The 19,999-nt window shown below is 44.4% G+C and overlaps 2 protein-coding genes across 2 annotated transcripts; one reads left to right on the top strand and one right to left on the bottom strand.

The window, feature by feature from the left end:
• Window positions 1-6: 6 nt before the first annotated feature.
• Window positions 7-5,766, bottom strand: LOC119434559 (polyglutamine-binding protein 1-like). The gene is made up of 6 exons (XM_037701698.2): window positions 5,546-5,766; window positions 4,736-4,997; window positions 2,573-2,673; window positions 2,385-2,428; window positions 1,850-1,961; window positions 7-156 (listed from the first exon to the last, which is right to left on the bottom strand). The coding sequence occupies exons 1-6, from the start codon at window positions 5,622-5,624 to the stop codon at window positions 29-31; spliced, it is 726 nt and encodes a 241-aa protein (XP_037557626.1). The 5' UTR covers window positions 5,625-5,766; the 3' UTR covers window positions 7-28.
• Window positions 5,767-6,015: 249 nt separating this feature from the next.
• LOC119434557 (inositol 1,4,5-trisphosphate receptor type 1-like) lies at window positions 6,016-19,273 on the top strand (the record flags this gene model as incomplete). Its single annotated transcript, XM_037701697.2, has 6 exons — window positions 6,016-6,601; window positions 6,684-6,754; window positions 6,853-6,968; window positions 9,929-10,174; window positions 18,682-18,780; window positions 19,190-19,273. Coding segments are annotated over exons 1-6 (714 nt in total), but the record flags the coding sequence as incomplete, so codon positions are not given.
• Between the last annotated feature and the right edge of the window lie 726 nt (window positions 19,274-19,999).

The following is a 19,999-nucleotide window of genomic DNA, read 5'->3' as shown; positions in this document are numbered from 1 at the left end:
CAACATATTAAAGAATGAATACATGTAGTCAATATAATATGCTAAGAAAAAAAAAAAAAGAATGGTGCCAAAATTGATAGCTTGTTTTGTACCGTGGAACGTCCGAGTATGCAGCAGGATCCATGGGGTCAAGGTCATTGCTGCGCGATCGGTCACCTGGAAGCAAAAAGTAACAGATGCATGCATACGTGCAAATTCTTATTTATCTATAGCTTGCATAAGAATAAACTGCTTATTTCCGTCATTTGCATCATTGTATCATGTGACAATTTTTTTATTTCTCTATTTTTGTGACTGTGTCCTCCCTTTCCTTAACCCTTTTAACTAGCACCTGAACAATAATGTAATTAGGGCTGGGCATCAACTAAACATTTTAATGTGAATAATCAACTTTTTCATTATTAATCAACAGAATAATGAAATTTGTTGATTTATATGCGTGACTTAAGAAATCAATAGCGGTGAGTTAACTCAAAAACTTGTAAGCAAAACTTGTACATAAACTTGTAAGCAAAAGTAAACCATGACACAAAGCGGCAGTTGCCTATAATATTATGTTAGCAACACTTTGTCGTTGACATAACAAGCATATCGAAACTCACTACACCTCACGTACACAAATAAATCACAAGATGTGAAGGAAAAAAAGGTTGTTATTGTTCTCTGGAAGTCCCATCACAAAACATGCGAGCCTTCCTAATGCAACTCCAGCAGTTCGTTTAATGCCCATACAATAGCACATGCTATCATTGACAGGTCACAGATTTTAAAGTATTTTCTTCTTATTTGGGCTCTTGTGGCACAGTAAATTTCTTGAAACTTGCCAAGCTCTCAACCTCTGCATCCTTTAGAATGCAATGGAGTCCATCTTTACTGATAAGAGACTTAAATACGGCCGGGCAGACACTGTCAAAATCCATGACATTAGGGCGAACTGATGGGAGAACTTCAAGGCGGCGTCGCCACCTGTCTTTTAGTGTTTGCGTCTTTTCAGTATTGTAGAAGGGTAATTTACCAAGGCAGCACAACTTATTTTTCCCTTAAGAGGAAGCTTTAGCTCGGGCCCAACTCCGATGTCGCCTATTCTAACACATGTAAAATATAAAAACGCTTTTTTGAGATAAAGACTGGACCGATTTTAATGAAATTGGTTACATTTGAGGGATGACGTTATATTCTAGTGACTGTTGGAAGTGGAATTTTTATTTAGGGCCTGAATTTTTTAAAAGCAATCTTAAAAAAAACTGTTAAGTTTGAAAAAAAGAAATGGAACCACGAAGTTTAAAAATTTGTAGCTCTGCATCAAAAACATATCACAGTTATGTAAACTGCATCTGTAAGAGCATTCAAAGCAGACAAATTTGGTACATCAACTTATACCTTATGTGAATTTATTACATTGTTTACAAGTGTTTTGCAAAAATCCTACTCACGTATTAGTGGTACATTTGAGAGCTATGTATAATACATAAATTTTGTCTGCTTGAGATGTATTATTAGATAGAATTTTCAGAACTGTCATATAGTTTTTCATTGATGAGTTAGAGTTGTAAACTTGATAGTTTCGTTTTCTGAAAATTTGCAATTTTCGGCAATTTTAATTAAAAAAATTGATGGCCACAATTAATAATTCGCTACCAACAGTCACTAGATTCTAACTTTTTCTTTTAAATGCAACAAGCCTCACCAAATTTGGGGCAATGGTTCTGGAAAAAACGATTTATCCTTTTCCCTGTATTTAGATAGGAGCACCAGAGCTAAAGCTTCCTCTTAAGTTTTTCTTTAAAGAAAAAAAAAAAAAGAAGAAAAAAAATTGTAGCTCTAAAACAGAAGTACTGGCACAACTCACCACGACGGTCTGAACGGCCATGAGATGACCCTTTATGAGAGTTCGCAGACTCACGAGAGCGCCGGGGTGGAAGTGGAACCTCATCGTCATCTAGCATGTCTTCTTCTGAGCCCTGCCAAATAGTCAATGTGTGGTACACTTGAAGTGACAACAGCTGCCCCAATACTTCAACCATCTAACACAAGTGAATGCAAAGTGTGTGGTTAGTGCAAATTCTTCCCTAGTAATCCGCTACACCAAATGGGGGGAATGTTGATACGGTTTTGGCCTACTTATCCTTCTTCAAATTTGGAACTTTAAAAGTGAAAACGTGTTTTATTATCAGACTAACAGCAAGGCACTCTCCTTCAGATATTGCACAGCATGCATATGATTTCATTAATGTAGAGGTTGTGTCTTGCTACAGTTACTTTCGAGGATATTTCACTGCAGCAACTTTAACCACAGCACTTCCTCTGCATCTTCTAAATACTTGAACCCACAGCCATTCTGGCAATGTTATTTACAGAAATGTAAGCATGCAAACTTTACTTACAGCACTGTCCAGTTCCTGACCATCATCAGCATCAGATATGAGTTCTGAGAAAGAGAGGCGTGAAGGCAAACACTAATGTAGGCAGAAGCTTACTCAAACATTTTTTCTTTTCTTTGAGTTCTGCACATTCCACCATAAAAGACATGCCTTTGATTCTCTAACAACAAGGAAGAGGAAGAAAAATGCACCTCGGAGCTTCTCAGCTGGCAGCGAAATCTTTGCCCTTGGGTGCCGAGGTGGCATCCAGGTGACGTCCTCGCTCCCCTGCCTCCAGTAATAGTGCCTGCCCCTACATACACAATCAGGGGTCACAATGGAGGGATTTCAGTACCGTTTTTTCCGGTGTATAAGTTGCGTTTTTTTTTTTCAGAGTTTTTCGTCGATGCGTCTCATAGAACATATATACGTTTTCCCCCCGGAAAAACTGCCGTCAAAACCGGGTTGGATGCTATGGCCACGCGAAGCGCTCTGGGTTGACCTCCTCTGCCACACAATTGCTACGGGTTCTGTGCGCGCTATGGAGGTACCTGGTTCTCGTGATCGAGTTCCAAGCGGGAGGGATGGACAGCAATGCAAGCGGCGGGAGGCCGACCGCGAGTTGACCGATTACGAAGTCGTCGCATCTGCAGATCGCTTTCAAGATACGGCGCGCGCCGCTACGCAAACTACGCAGTTGCTACCTGAGTGCAAGCCCCTCCCCCCCTCTCGCGCTACCTTGCCGCTTTCCTCCCTTGTGTGCGATTTGGCTCACTGTCGCACGCTTTAACTCGCACATACGGCGTGTGGGGATGAGGTTATCGCCCTTGGCCTTTATACGGAACATCGCGGCGACCACGACGGCAAAAATGCGTGTGGAGTGTCCGTATCACTGCTATCTCAATTATATAGGAATGGCACCAATACACTTACGCGTTACCCGCGTTCACTAAGTGAAACGTCAATGTAATTTTTGAAATCGCTTACCAAATGAACAGGGGCATCTTACACACCGATGCGACTTATATATGTTTTTTTTTTTCCGGAAGAACTGCCGTTTTGAGGAGGGTGTGACTTACACAAAAGTGCGACTTATAGACCGGAAAATACGGTACTCAATGGTATTCATACACTTACAGAACTGCACGACGAACCTGTACAGATATAGCTTCAATATCCAGCAATAACGAGGGAGCCTTATTTATTTTTTTGTGTATATTGGGAGAGCTATGTGCATACTTCATTGTAAAGTGTATATACTCATCATCCTTTATAGTCTTCTTCTTCGGTGCAGCTTCACAATATATTGTATCTATTCCTATGTTTTTACTATTTGCTGGCCGATGGCTCAGGTGTCAACCTCAACAATAGTTACAGTATGGCCAGCAGCCACATCCTTTTTCTTCCATCATTTTTTTTTGCCACAATAAACAACCCCTTTACTCTCTCGACACCGTGTGTACACACATAGACCACTTTACTGAAAATGACATACCTGTTTCTAGTGCCTGCCTGATGATGAAAAGAACTTAACTGAAAAGAAAACCCATTTCTGCAGCCTATAGGCACGCATTCTGGAATGATGCAATAATTGATGATACACTCAAAGCAGAAAAAAAAGAAAGATCTGGTTGAATTGGTAGTTTGTACAAAATTTTTGTACAAAAGAGAGTGAAGTGGATCAGAAAGCAAACGGGGATAGCCGATATTCTAGTTGACATTAGGAGAAAAAAATGGAGCTGCGCAGGCCTTGTAATGCATATGGCAGATAACCGGTGGACCATTAGAGTTCAAGAATGGGTGCCAAGGGAAGGGAAGCGCAGTCGAGGATGGCAGAAAATTATGTGGGGTGATCAAAAGAGAAAATTTGCAGGCACAGTTTAGAAGCAGCTAGCAAAAGACAGGTTTAATTCGAGATCACAGGGAGAGGTCTTCATCTTGTAATGGACATAAAGATAGGCTGCTGCTGATGACATTATTTATGTAGATATGTACAGCCCTACAAGAATGGGACACATAAGCACAAATGGCATGAATAAATGCTGAAATTTAATACAGCCACTATTAATTTCTAACCGTCCAAAGTTAACATGGCCTAACAGGTGTCTATTTTATTCACAAGAATTCAACTTATTGAAGCAGAAGAGATACAAATGCAGTACTCATCCACAGCCCTTTAACTTTTTGTCATATAAGTCAATTATAGAAATATATTTGGTTCTTCTTTCTGGGGTTTTACGTGCCAAAACCAGTTCTAGAAGGTTATAGAAACAAATACCTTCTCCCATTTGATTATGCATCCTGTCCTTGTACTGCAGTTTCTATGCTGACACACTTCACTATCATTAGAGGCCGTTGCTGTTCTTCGTACATACGTGCCGGGATCGTACAGCTCACTCCAGCCCTCTGGCAGCGGGTACTTTCGCAGCATACGCAAGCGCTTGCGCTCGGTGTGCGGGGACTCCTTCAATTTGCCAGCACCCCACTGCTGTTGGCAGAATGCACTGCATTCATGGTACAAGTTCCACTTGTTCGGGCATCCTGGGATGGGCCCGCCTACTCGAGTCTCGCCACCTCCCACAGGTCGACTGATGTCATCGTAGTCTTCAGCGATGACCTCTTCCTCTGGCTGATCAGCTGTGCAGGTACAGAGTGATTTCAGAGTGATTTACTTACCAGAAAAATGCTTATTGGGTAAATAGACTACAAGCTGTTAGTGAAATATTTGCGGCGAGAATGCGTGTTCCAAGTGTAGAATGGATTTTGCTCTCAATATATGCACCGTCCGTCCCCGCACAGTTGATCAGTTCTTTTCATATATTTCACATATTTCGATCAAAGAGCATGGTAGAGAGACTACTAATATATTCTATGCCAGCTCTACCTTGGTTGGTCTGGAGTGTTGCACAACTAGGTTACTTTCATAAAAAGTAGCATCAAAGTGCGTCAGTACTAAACCAAAACTCCGACTATGGAAACATCAATCAGGCATACAGACATGCCTGAAATGATTCAAAATATCTCGGTCACGAAGTTCCGGCGGACAGCAGCACAGCAGGCACGGTTGATATTTGTTATTGCGCTTTGGACGCGCTTACTGTCGGAACAGAAATGCTACGTAAGCTTACGCATGAGTGACACAAAGATCGACAAATATATTTTGAAGTAATTTGCGCGGTACTCACCGGCCGACGGTTCGGCTTCACTGGCTTTTACAATCCCCCGTTTCTTCAATCTTGCTAGGAGGGCTGGTGGAAGAGGCATCAGGCCACCTATCTAAAATCGACAGCGAAGATAATAAACAATAGAAGTATATCGAAAAGCCACACTACACGTTCAACTGCTGCAGCAGCAACCGCAAAATAAACTTCGAAAGCACCGACACTAGAAACTACCGCTTGCTACGCACTCGCTTATACACTCGCCGCAGTTGCCACAGTCACGGCGAGCGTGCGCATTCACTTCCATCAAGCCGCTCACTGACAAGTTACATGAGTATTGCAGATTTACAAATTTAGGTACATAATTATCTGCGTCTGAATTAGTGAGTAAACGACCAGTTACCTCTAATTAAGCGTCGGAACGCACCTCTTCAAAAAAAAAAAAAAAAAAAGCGCTGGTTAAATTTAGTACAGCCAAAAGAAGACCAAGTTAGCCAAACCAAGCCAAGCCCGTTTGAGCTCGAGTTCAGCTGCCGAAGATTTACGGGCCCGGTGTCGGTCTGGCAGCTCTATCAGCGAGACGTCAGAAAGTGTGCCATTCGCTTACAAAAGCCAAATACAACGTCCAGCTGGCTTGCGGTGCTGTGGATATGCCGTAGCTCTCACTTGCATTCTTGCGCGCAGCCTGCTCGGTCCGTTTACCGATCTTGTGCGTACTCGCGCCCCAACACAGCCAAGTTTCGATGGGAGGTGCGGCTCTAGCTTTCCTGAACGCACTGCTTGCTAACTCCTAACGTTGAACTATACGCTGGGAAAACCACTACAGCCGCAAGTCTTCGCGGAGGTGTTGGAGAAGTTCGGCAACCCCTGTTGGCAATTGGCCTTGATGTAGCCCGTCCTGTGCAAAAAGCAGAGACCAAGCCGCCCTGGCTTGAATCAACTGCATTCTCACTTGTGCGACGGACGGGCGAACACTTCGAATATGTGCGACTTGATCGGCACTTCGAGCTTGCTCCACATTGGAGACATTGTCTCTCTCTACGCCGAGGGTACCGTCTCCGGTTTCCTGTGCACTTTAGGGTGAGTTTTCGTGCATCGTGCCGTTTCCTAAACCGACTCGTAACGTATTTCTGACTCGCAACCTGTGTCCTTTCTTCTGCAGCCTGGTCGATGACCGGTGCGTGGTGCAGCCAGAGGCTGGGGATCTGGCCATCCCGCCCAAAAAGTTTCGAGGTTAGACGGGACACGGCCAGTGTTCCGTATTTAAGCTAAAATAAAACGTAATTCCCAGTTCTTCGATGGTCTTAAAATCGGGCGCGTCTGCATTTCAGATTGCCTTTTCAAGATGTGCCCCATGAACCGGTATTCGGCCCAGAAGCAGTTCTGGAAAGCAGCCAAGCAGAGTGCCTCCAGCGCAACAGATGCCGTGCTGCTGAAAAAACTGCATGTGAGAACTTTTATATCTCATATAGCAGTAGCATTTAACCGTTGTCGAGAAAAGTGCGCAACAAACGGTTATGAAACTTAATTTTGTGGAGTTTCGGTTTTCGTAGTTTCTTACCCCGTTCAGTTTCGGTAGGCTGAATACATTCTGGATAATTTTGTCATACTTTTACATTTGTTAGAGCAAGTTGTTGCAATTGGTTTTTGTGCGGTTGAGGTCAGAGTTACGTTGTACCAGCGCACCTGGATGCCAATTGTGGGTCTTCTGTTTAGTTCTTAACTATAATTTATTTTGCCTTAACTGTGTGTTTTCCAATGATAAGACAGCAGTAAGTCACGCATGCATGTATGTGTGTATAATGCAGCTGTTTCAGAACTCTAAAGTCTCATTGAGAACTTTGTGCCCACTTACTTATTGAGTGTGCACTGATAATTAAAAACAAATAAAGATACAGTGACATGGGTTAACGTCAGATGATTGTAGCAGTGAACGAAATGTGCATTTGTTTAGGTTTACTAGGGCATGTGTTAACAATAGAAGATAAGAATGTTAGCTACAGCTGTAGCTGAAGGTAGTGCTTCTGAGGTGTGGTAAGCAGAAAGTGACAACTAGCTAAATAATTGTTATTTTCACACTCCTTTTTTAAAGCCTTTGCAAAACACCTTTTGGGGTGCGAGTTAAATGTTTTCCTGCCGATGTTTTGTCAAGTTTTCTTTCTCTCCCAAAAAACCTATAGAACGAGATAACACCTGATTTGATAACTAATTAAATATACACCTGTACTTAAAGCCTATTTTTATAGCTGGTTGTAGATATCATTGATCCCCAACACAAAAGTAAATTCCCTCTACATAAATTAGAAGGGCTGCTCTGTACTTAAGTAATGAATATAATCAGAAACCAGATTTCAGACAAATATATACAGGGTGTTTTTTTTAGCTGCACCAAATTTTTTGTGGCAGATACAACAGTTCTAACCCTTGACCTAAATTACTCGCTGCAGCGGCCATTCTATGAGAAATCAAAATGCTCAATTGAATAATTACAATAATTATGCTAATTATATTTGTAATTAATTTCGACACATATTTCAATCTACGAATTGTAGCTGGTGAGCTTGCAAGGCATGTCAACTTAAAACAAATTCTCAGGACTACGCCAGTTTCAAGATATTAATTTTCAATGTGTCCGACGAAATGCATGGGCGTTCCAGCTACTTTGTGCTTCATTTCCTAAAACAGCGTTTTCTTAAAGTAAATGGAAAAACAGTGCATTTTTATTGCAAGTTTGAAAGCCACATCTCGAAACATGTGCCATTCTGAGAATTCGTTCCAAGTGGATACACCTTGTGAACTCACTGGCTATAATTCGTAGATTGAAATATGTGCATAAAGTAATTAATTAAACCAGTTCATAAGTGTAATTACATTAATTATTCAATTAGGAATTTTGATTTCTCAGCAGTAATGGCTGCCTCATCGACAAATTTATATCATGGGTTAGAATTGTGCTATCTGCCACAGGCAATTTTTAAAAATTTTGTGCAGCCAGAGAAACACCCTGTATCTATTTCTTCCCTCTCACATACCTGCTATACCTTAAATTAAAATTAATTATAAGTTCAGTAGAACTTTTATTATGCTCACCAATTCCTATTTGTGATGTCGCTGCCTCAAGATGCCTGTATTTCTATATACACGTGTGTTTAACGATACACTTATGGGAGACTACCAAGGAAAAAGGAACCCTTCTTTTTACTTGTATGCACAGACAACTTTGAATGTAGCTTTAATTTTAAATAAATACAAGACTTTGAAGTGTCAGTGCTATTATTAAAGCAGCACGTTGCAGTCTCCTTCAAAAATTTGTATCGAAATGTTTTTTCGTGTCATTTCAAACATCACTTAACATTTTCACTGTGGCAGAATTTTCCGAAGTCTCGATTCCTGTGCGGGGAGGGAACGACCGGTGGGTCACTTGTCATGTAAAAACTTCGTCAGGTGTAGACAAAGGGCACCACAACGCGTCAAACCAGAATGATTATTTTTGCTGATTTTTAGCAAAGGTATCGCTTGCGCACTGCTGGAAAGCCCTGCACAGCTGCACAGTGGGATTAACTGCTGGGTACCCACCAGTGACCCCACACTGGCAGTGAATGTGTAAAATGAATTGACAGCTCTGAGCTCATGTGAGACCTGCAGTGGTAACTCAGCAGTGCCTGAACGAGGGAAGCCACCCGCTACGGTGGCCCAGTGGCTATGTTGCTGTGTTATATCTGCCAATTCTAGAATTTTTCGTAGCTTTTGTGAATTTGGCTTCATTCTATGATTTTACAAACATTTTGTAAATTTTTACTATAAATAAATGCTATTTGCAAAAAAGTTTCACTTGTCGGCCTCCAGACATACGCTTGGAAGTCTTCTGATGGTGAAAGAACACCAGAAGGGTACTTGCTTGGAGCAAGTTTATTCGGACAAGTTCCCAAAGCAGGCGAAATCAGCAACAGCATAGCTGTGGTAAACGTTGCTGTGATCTAAAAACAGTGTTGCTTGTCAGTTCATGCTGTTCCAAGTTTGCAACTGCTTCTCTGCTGCATGTTAAGGTAAATCATCATTAATCAAGTGCATATGTATCCCACAAGAACGTTGCATTGTGGTCAGGGCAAACTTAAAAAAAAGAATGCGTGCTATTCTCTCTCCCCCCTACTGGTCTCATGTCCGCAGGATTCTTACTAATTTTAAATTTCACTTGTTGGCAGGTATGGTTTGATTTCTAGTCACAGTGTCTGCTTTCTAGTAAGGGCAGAATGCAAAAGTGCCTGTGTACGAAGCTTTAGGTGCACATTTAAGAGCCCCAGGTGATGAAAATTAATCTGGAGCCCCCCAGTACGCTGTCTCTCATAGCCCCTGTGTTGCTTTGAGATGTTAAATTGCATCAACAATCAAGTCACTGTGTGGTTGCAGCACGCTGCCGAGTTGGAGAAGAAGCAGAATGAGAGCGAGAAGCGAAAGCTGGTGGGAGAAGTGGTGCAATACGGAGGGGTGGTGCAGCTTCTGCATGTCAAAAGCAACAAGTACCTGACCGTCAACAAGCGGCTGCCTGCACTGCTCGAGAAGAACGCCATGCGTGTCTCCCTTGATGCCAATGGCAACGAGGGCTCTTGGTTTTACGTTGTCCCCTTCTACAAGTTGCGTTCAACGGGTGACAGTGTAAGTGCACTTGGCAGCTGATGACAATGGATATAGTGCAATGCATCATGTTAACCATTCCTCTGTGATTGTTTACTTTATTAGAGGAGGAGCATCAGAGCTTCATATTTAGAGGCATCCATTTTAGTCAAGTTTTGTGCATTTATACAACTTAAAGATAAGCTCTAGAAGCCATTTTCCTCCATGATAATTTAAAAAAAGAAAATGCTACCCTGTGCTCCTCCTCCTCCTCCTGTTACCCTGTCCATTCTAAACACAAAAAAAAAGAAAAGTTATTTTCAGAGGTTTTCTTTAAAATGATATGCTTCAACTGACATGTACAGTTCCCTCTATGACTACATTATCAGCCTTTTTGCGTGGTACAGCACTGTGCTGAGTGCTTTTTTATGGCTTTAGGTACAGCCTTGGTTCATTTCATGCATGTCAGGAAACAATGACCGCGTAACCTAGCACTCAATTTCGTGATTACATTCACCGTTTGGGTTATCTCATGTAAAGTCCCGAAAACCTGAAAGATAGTGCTTGCTTATGCTGGAACAAAATATTTGTTTACGGAGCTGTGTTAAATACCTGAATTTTCAACATCTGCTTGCAACTGGAGATTTGAGCTCTATTTCTTTGTTTGAACTTCATATCAGTTTGTTAATGCTCTACCCAAGCAAAAAAATGAGCTCGGCAGAAGATTGGCCAATAGGCATGGGCAGTTAAAAAGTAGACAGCCCAATCTCGCCCATCTGGGTCAGGCCAGGCTTGACTTTTGAAAATATCCAGACTATTTGCTGTCCCAGGTGACAGTAGGATGATGTCATGGCTGCCTGTTAATTCATCGTGGCTGTGTTCGGCCCACACATGGGCCAACGACTACCCCACGATGGCAACAAAGTGGCTTGTCAGCAGCCAGTGTTCTTTTGCCTGTATTCACAAACAGATTTTTTTGTCATGTATACCTGTCACTTTTACATACAAGCATATTTGTTTTCTTCTAGTGGGTTAGCTTAAAGAACCCCTAATCCATCCAGAAGTCGAAATTTAGTTGTGGTGTTGCAGTTGCGCACGAGTCTGCAACGAACACACAGCCACGAGAATTTTTCGAAATGGTGCCGAAATAGCGGAGTTACACGCGTTTGGTTATCAAAACGCGGCCCTTGCTCGTTTCGCTTTTTCCTTCTCTACGCTCCCTTCGTCGGTAGTCTCTCCTCCTTGCCGAGTGCTCCTCCAAATGTCACAAAACATACGTAATCGCCAACGCGCTTTTTAAAACACTGTCCACTTCCGGTTACTGCAACTCCGTGCTTCTCGGCTACCCGCTGTTGCTGCTGTGCCGCTATGGAGACCCTGTGTTGCACACACGTCTAGAAAGGCTCGCTAGTATAATGGATCCGTGTGGTAACACACCGTGCCGAAGCACGTCTGCAGACGAGGAAGAGCAGGGAGCGTGCGTACCTGCTAACAGACTAACCGGAAGTCATAGGTCTTGTTCGACCAATCAACAGCATCTGCACCTGGTGACATCACGACGAATGCTGGGGATACTGGAAAGGCCTGGAGAAGTGCATGGGGTTCTTTTTTTATTTTGTGGTGCGCCCGCAGCGCTGCCACATTTGGCATCATTAGATAAGTCGCGAGTGCAGAAGCATTTAATTGAAAAAGTCATGCTAATTATCTTTTTAATTAATGGCTTTAGGGCACATGTTGCAATGCGAAATTAGAGTCTGTCATCAACAAAAAGTTTGTAACTAGGGCCAGTTTCGAGATATAGTATAGTCAAAGTCAGCAAAACGAATTGGTTTCTTAATTGTTTCCTTTGAACTTTGCATATATTCACAGTGCAGCAGGAAAATAGCTAGGACACCAATGCATTTTCACGGCACACTTTGACGTGTATCTCCTGCATGCTGACGGGCTCATTTCTGCCATTGCAACATGTGCACTAAAGTTAATAACTAAAATATAATTAGTGCTATTTTATCAATTCTCAACTTCTACACTACTACTCATGTCCGTCAGTTAAATGTAACCTAGCTGAAGAAGGGGAATGCTGGTATCTGTCAAGAAATGTTTGACATAAGGAGAAACAACCTGTATAATTCACTATTTAATTCATGCACTCGTTTGTGTCTTAAAGCGTGCTATAGAAGGTGAGTGCTCTGTAAACAAATTATACCTACAATTGATTTTTTCCCAAATTTTATTGAACTGTTTAGATACAAACACAACAAAAATAGGAAAACTTCGTTGTGTGGAAAAGCTGTTATAGTAGGTTAGTGGGTGGGTCAAACGTAAACTTCGAATTAATCAGTTACAGTCTTGTATGGGCATTTGAAAATGTTCTTCCTTGTATTGCATTAGCCCATTCATACCAGAAAACTGTGCAGCCAGGTTGCTTGACTGCTTCTGCAATAGTCCCGCTGCAACATTTGAAATAGACATGTATTGTGCAGGATTCAGAAATGAAACATGTATAACTATAGTTTGGGTGCAGAATATTACACCAGGTGCCTTGTGGTTTCTCAATAACCCTTTAAAGGGGTCGTGAACCACCCCTCGAGTTTGGTAAAAGAACACAGTCTGTGGATAGCATACACAGCTGTGCACATCTCAGCCAAGTTTTGCAGTCGTGCGCGGCACGTGGAGCCCGCAAGCAGAGCGCGAAGTCACCTTTTTTTCAAATGCCCTCTTTTCAGCAGAAGCCTGCTTTGCACTCTGTTCTTTATTTCGTAATATTTCGTATTCGCTTTATTTCGTAATATACAGAATCCCATACGTGGCTGCTATTGCCCAATAGCTGACATCAATCAAGAAGGGTGTTTGGGTCACTGCTCTTCTGCCTACTGTTACTGTTATTGACACAGTTTAATAAACAGGCTGAAGTAAGCGAAAATCTGCGTTAGAATTTCAATAATAATTGAGTACTTCCGGAGGAAGCTCTGTACGCTTGGCCGCAGCCACCCACGTAGAAATTAAACTTTGGCCACCCTGCTTACCACTGTCACAGCCGTCGGGTTTTAGTAATTTAGACTAACTAGTTTTGAGCATTTAACTACCCTTGAACTACACGAAACTTAAGGCCAGGCCACACGCATGCTTGCCAGCGTGCGCTCACTCCTGGCCGCTCCTGGTTAGACACCCTGGCAGACTTCGCTTCGTATTGAGGTATAGGTAGCTCATCAATATGCGTAAGTTGGGTGTGGCTACTATCCATCGGTCAAGCTGGTGCAGGACCAAACCAGTCCGCACCATGTAGCATAGCCAGACTGGAGCATATGAGCGCGAGCACGCACTCAAACCCTGTCATGCTCATAGCAGACACTGCTCATACACACTAAAGTTGCATGTAGCTGTGCTCTGCTACATAGCGTAGATACCGCTGCCGCCGTGACGAGTTCACTGGCTGAGCGCACTGCGGCTCACTGAGGACAATGCGTTTAACGCATCATAGGTGCCAAAATCGGAAGTAGTAGTGTCTATGTGAACATCCAAACTCAAATTTGAACTGTGTGTGACGGTGACATTCGGTAGGCAGTGCTTTGTGCACATGCCCCGTTCCGCTGTAGCCTTTGCAGTGCAAGCCATTAAAGAAGGAGCACAAGCATTGCAAAGGGGGTGTTTGATTGCCAATAACTCTGCTTCTGCTGAATGCATTGAAGTACTTTTTGTAGCAAAGCATTTCTGAAATAGTCTATTTTAAGTTCAAATGCATTTCTCGACTTGATAAAAAGTGGTTCAGAGCCCCTTTAAGCATTGAACTTTGGAGCAGGTTTTGACAAATTCCTGACTTCTCGTAGCAACACTTTATGCACTTCATGCAAGACGTGGGGTCTCACACATGCTCTTGGGACAAAGGAACGATAACACAGTAGTGCAAACAATCAAAAGGGCAGCATAGACTTGCAGCCCAGGCTGTTCATATGCTCGGCCTGTAATTTTTTGGCTGAATAAATGTCTTATTGCACCTTTCATACACTAATGCCTGTTAGCCGAATTGCTACGCTGATGGGTGCGCGACAGATCGAGGAAGTCTGACTCACCGCGACCGGATAGCGAACGAATATGTTCGCCCGCATGCTAGACACCAACGCCTAATTGTTCACGTGTATGGTCACGCGAACGGTGGCACGTTCGAACAATTCGTGTTGGTCCATTCAGGTGTCGTGCTCGTAAGCCTTCTCGGAACTGTCCCGCGAAGCAGGTCGGTGCATGCGCTGCTTGCCGACCCTACACCAAAGAGGAAGTGCCGTCTCCCGTTCGCGCCCAAGTGACACCGCCGTTAGGTGGCTTCAGCCACGCAACACTAGCGCCATCTCTCGCAATATGCCGCAACCACACTGACCGCCGCCGCCGTAAAGCTACGCGGCAAAGCCGGACTATGGGAGACGTGAGCCATGCGGGGAAAACAACATCCCCACAGCCTTAAATTGCTACATAGTCCGGCGAAACATGTCAACACGGTCTAACATCAACGCGTGCTTCGCGAACAAGAGGTAGTACATGCAGCAGTGGCCGTGCCGAGGAAATGTCCACCCGTTGTCCATAACATGCGAGCCGACATAGTCTCTGGGGTACACCGCTGGCGTCCTTTGGTCGCAGCACCAGCTCTGCAGATTCGACGGCACGACTCCAGCCCAGGACTCCGCAAATGGCGATGCAAAAATCAGCTCAAGCCACAGTAGCCGTTGGTGACTGCTGGCTCTTTTCCCAGTCGCCGAGGGTAGCGAGCCGGACACAGGCGGCCGCCGAAGTCGCTGCGCTGAACTGGCCACAGGCACCTCCATCGCCTGGGGTGGCTCGATCGTAGTCTGGGGCAGCAGCGTAGGCGATGTGCAGGTGACAGCAAACCAGGGGTGACTCTGTTCACGCTGTGTACACTCAGCGCACTAGGCAAACACTAAGGTAGTGCAAGGGGAGGTATTCTGCATGCGCATCGCCAACGTGGTACAATGTTCAATTCGGCTAGCAAAAGATCAGGTGGCTACTCAGATGCTCAGTTCACGTGAACAAAGCTCGCTTTCTTGAGTTGAACGAGTAATTTCAATTTGTGCGAGGCAAACTACAATGAGGGAAACAATGTGTGACACCTCAACATCACGATCCACCAGGTTGTGTCTCTCCATGTGCGACAGGTGGCTTCGTAAAGCCTTCGGCCTAATGCGTCGCTACCATGACAACAGCCGGAATCCAAAAATAACACCTAAAATAGGCACAAGAACAGGCAGCCGCGAGGAGACGTTAGCTCTGTGAGGTGGTCCTACCCCACTCGGTGCACACAGCATCCGAGTTGACGGCGCCCACCATCTCAGACGTTGTTGGAGCACCCGGTGCCAGGTCGCAATACCAGACAGCCCGTAGCCGGCTCCCAGAGCCACGACTTCCAAAGTCGAAGAGATAGGAGAAGCTACTTACATAAGAAATTCGGACCACTCGCGAGGCTTCCGTACTCACTCGCTTCAGGCTTGCCAATGCTTCGCGGGCGCCAGGCCTCGCTCTCCTAGGTTGCAGACCATGTGGCTCTCGTACCGACGAGTGTTCTTCAAAACACTCGCGAAAAAGCTTAGCATGTTGAAAAGTTCAAACGCGCTACAGCAACCGTCGCCTCGCTCAAGAAAGCACGCCGCCGAGGCTAGCGATCAAAATCTATGCTTGGAATACGCTTCAGTTCAAACAAACGTTGTCTCAAACCGATCAAAACTCACAATTATCGACCGATGCCTTAAGAGGTCCATGTTGGGCAGCCTGATGTGAGGTCTCCACAAGTGCTCTTGACACAGAGGAGCAATGGCACAGTAGTGCAAACAATGGAAAGGGCATTTATTGCACTTTTCATACACTAATGCCTGCTAGCTGAATTACTACGCCGTGTGGGGTCTCACACGTGCTCTTGGGACAAAGGAATGACAACACAGTAGTGTAAACAATCACAAGGGTTTTTATTGCACCTTTCATACACTGATGCATGCTAGCCGAATTACTATGCACAGAATTCACATGGGCGCTTGACAAATCAAGGAAGTCCGACTCACCGCGACCGGATAGTGAGCGAATATGTTCGCCCCATGCCACAACACCATCGCCTAGTCGTTCACGGGTACGGTCACGGGAACGGTGGCGTGTTCGAACGATCCATGTTCGTCTATACCGGTGCCCTGCTCCTAGCCACGCGAGACGGTCTCGCGAAGCGTGGATCGGCGAACGCGCGGGACGTCCGCATCGCTCACCGACCCCAACCCGAAGAGGAACAGCTTTCTCCCTTTTGCGCCCGCGTAACCCCCCGCGGTCAAGTGGCGTCAGCAGCACAACACTAGCGCCATCTCTTGTAATACGCTGCAACTCTGCCGCCGTAAAGCTACGTGGTGAAGCCGGATTACAGGAGATGGGAGCCATGCAGGGAAAACAACATCAGGGGACGTGTGAGTCGAGCATCCCCACAGTCGATAGGCACGCGACAAATCGAGGAGGTCCGACTTACCGCGAGTGGATAGCGAGCGAATATGTTCGCCCCATGCTTGAAACCAACGCCTAGTCGTTTGTGTGTATGGTCACGCCAACGGTGGCGCTTTCGAACGATCGGTGTTCATCCATTCTGGTGTCGTGCCTCTAAGCCTTTTTGGGACGGTCCCGCGAAGAGGATCGGCGCACGCGTGAAGCGTCCGTATGTGCTGCTTGCCGACCCCAAGCCAAAAAGGAAGTGCCTTCACCCTTTTGCCCCCAAGTAACCCAGCCGTTAGGTGGAGTTAACCGCGTAACACTAGCGCCATCTCTCGCAATACGCTGCAACCACACCGACCATCGCCGCCGTAAAGCCATGCGGCGAAGCCGGCTTACAGGAGATGGAAGCCATGCGGGGAAAACAACATCAGGGGACGCGTGAGAGTCGCGCATCCCCACAACGTTATTTCGCCTCAAAATAAGCATCGCAAAAATCTGATGCGAGCGGTGCAAAATTTGCCTTTCAAATTATCTTACGCACGTCACCCCGACCAATACGTGCATACCCAACTGCCACAGACGATTGAGGCGACCTGCTGCTCTCTATTCTTTCGCTGCCCAATCCTTTTTCCCCCACAGATGCTGCCCCGCACCTTCTCGCTTGTAGGAGAAATGAGCACTTTTACAGCGAAGCTGTGTGTCGCTAGCTGATTCGTCCATCTGTCGCCTGTACGCCGGAAACTATCATCAGCAATGGATTGAGCCTCGTCATCTTCTTCCGCAGCTGGCTCATTGGCGCCCCTTGGTGTGACCGTGCTCGTGCCACTACTCCCGCGTTTGTCGTCGTCATCTTACACAGCTGGCTGCGTTGCCCCTAATCCTTCCAGCGTAGAATTTCACTTCTCTTCTGTCGTCGTAATGGGGAGGCCGCGTTTACGGGGGTATGAGCCATTCGTTGTCTTAAGTGACAAACAGATTTAATTTTGAAGAATCGCAAGCAGCAATGGCGGGCGAAGGCTGCTAACCACGCCGCCGAGCAAACTCGAGACATCAAATGCAAGCGACAATGGCGGACTGCGGGCATACCATCAATGACGTCATTCTCTCCGTCGTAGCTGAACGTGTGAATGTGTGTAACCTCATTAAGAAACACAGACATAATCAATAATTAAGAAATACTTTAATGAACCGTCAGCATTAACCCAGTGATAAACACTGGGGCCACACATTTCAGCTTCGCTGGTTAACCATCTGTACGGAGTGTTCAGGTGGTGATTTTTTAAACTGCCGCCACCACTTCTAGAAGAGGAAAAAAGAAGTTGGTTCGGCTGGTGGATCCTATATGGTTGGGCAGCAGTGTCGGGCCAGCCTCAGGTCGACGTCTGTGGCCAGCCAAAACTTCTGCACTCGAATTTATGCTGTCCTACACATCTACGCTGGCATCCATGGCTCAGCCAGTGCCAATGAGGTCGGCAACATTGGTTGGCCTTTTTGCAGCCCAAGCTCTTGATGCTGACATGATCGGCTCCCAGCGATCTGCCTAGCACTGATCTATGATTGGCACTTGGCCAGTTTTGCTTGGGTATTTAGCATGGATTTTATTAAACAAACTATGAATCTTAGTGAAATGAGAAAATTTGATAACAACTAGCATTCTATACTCATCATTTTTTTTTTTTTTTGATTATCAGCTAAGGCGTTGCGCTGCTGAGCACGAGGGCGCGGGATCGAATCCCGGCCCCGGCGGCCGCATTTCGATGGAGGCGAAATGCAAAAACGCCCGTGTGCTTGCGTTGTAGTGCACGTTAAAGAACCCCAGGTGGTCAAAATTAATCCGGAGCCCTCCACTACGGCGTGCCTCATAATCATAACTGGTTTTGGCACGTAAAACCCCACAAAGAAGAAGAAGAACATTTTTGATTATCATGCTACTCCTGCAACTTCTTTGCTTTTCAATCACTGATTCCCGATAGGTGCTTAAACATCAACAACCTAATCAATTTTGGTTGTAATTTTTCTCTTGATGACCAACGTAGAGTTTACTTGTTTAGTGCTTACTTAGTATCTTGCATGTTTTGTCCTAGGTGGTTGTAGGTGACAAAGTGGTGCTGACCCCAGTGAATGCAGGCCAACCACTGCATGCCAGCAACCAAGAGCTGCCTGACAACCCAGGCTGCAAGGAGGCAAGACAGACTTTAGTCTCATTCTGTGTTGATGCTTGCAAAGGAAGATTGGTTCTGTATGCATTTTACATGACAAATGTCCTTATTCTGTAAACAATTAACACAATGTTGAGGGTGTTTCTTTTAGACTATACATATACAAAGTTTATGAGCGTAGCGTACATAATAGTTTTGCATAGGAAGTACAAAGTAAGGCAGATACTTTGTGCTATTAACATACGTTTGAGAAGACTTTAGAACTGCTTATTCCACATCAATTACATGATTTTTGTATAAAAGGCTTTATCGGAGCTCATTCAGTCATGGAAATGCAGGAGCAGCTAAATAATAACAAAGCACCTGGTACAAAATAATGTAATTTGTCAAGAGATACACTTTGATTATTCATTGCTGCTATGCTGCTTTTCAGGTAAATGCTGTGAACTCAAACACGAGTTGGAAGATATCACTGTTCATGGAACACAAGGAGAATGTGGATGATGTACTGAAAGGGGTATGTGAGCATAATTTATTGTTATTTTTTCTTCTCCTCTCATGTCACTCGTGCATATATTGTTCACTCATGTCACTCGTGCATCATTTCTTGTGTGCGTTGCTGGTGCAGTTGATTCATTTTAATTTTTCAAATTGATATTGCCTTTGTAAGCAGGAAAAGTGCACATTATTTACAGTTGAACCTCAATATAATGGACACGGATATAACAAATTATTCAATATAGTAAAGTAAGCATCAAACGTCTCTCCGAAAGCATGAAACTAATATATGCTTATAACAAATGTTGGCTATAATGAAGCTATTTTTGTGTCAGACGTGATTTAGTTGTAGTAAAGAGGTTTGATTGTAAATTCTCCAACGTTTGTCTATATATGTTCATTTGGATCTTCAAGTCTGCAGTGTGTATAATACATACACCAGTGCTAAGGTGTGGTCATGGTGAAGTTTTTACAAAGGTTTTAGCTATATGTGGGCAGCATGACGGAACGTGGACAAAAGAAAAGAGACTAAGGAATTGACTGGACAACAGTGCGTGTCCTGTCCGTTTTCTTTGTCACTCTTCTTTCATCCTTGTTCTGTTGTCCTGCCCTTGTATAGCTATCAATTTTTTTCCCATCTTTTACTTGTGTTTCACCACGCTGCCCAGATATAGATATGAATCTGTATCAACTTGCTTGCCTTTCAGTCATTCTGCATTGTGCAAATGTGGTCACTGCACTTAAC

Source organism: Dermacentor silvarum, unplaced genomic scaffold (genome assembly GCF_013339745.2).
Source record: "Dermacentor silvarum isolate Dsil-2018 unplaced genomic scaffold, BIME_Dsil_1.4 Seq12765, whole genome shotgun sequence".
In the NCBI taxonomy this organism is placed as follows: domain Eukaryota; kingdom Metazoa; phylum Arthropoda; class Arachnida; order Ixodida; family Ixodidae; genus Dermacentor; species Dermacentor silvarum.
Note: the sequence above shows the minus strand (reverse complement) of the source record. Positions and strands in the feature narration are given on the sequence as shown.

Coding starts and splice junctions, on each gene's coding strand:
- LOC119434559 (XM_037701698.2), bottom strand. CDS start 5,624: ATGCCTCTTCCACCAGCCCTCCTAGCAAGATTGAAGAAACGGGGGATT. Junction 2,429..2,572: donor GCCAGCTGAGAAGCTCCGAG/GTGCATTTTTCT, acceptor TCTCTTTCTCAG/AACTCATATCTGATGCTGAT. Junction 1,962..2,384: donor GTCAGGAACTGGACAGTGCT/GTAAGTAAAGTT, acceptor ACTATTTGGCAG/GGCTCAGAAGAAGACATGCT.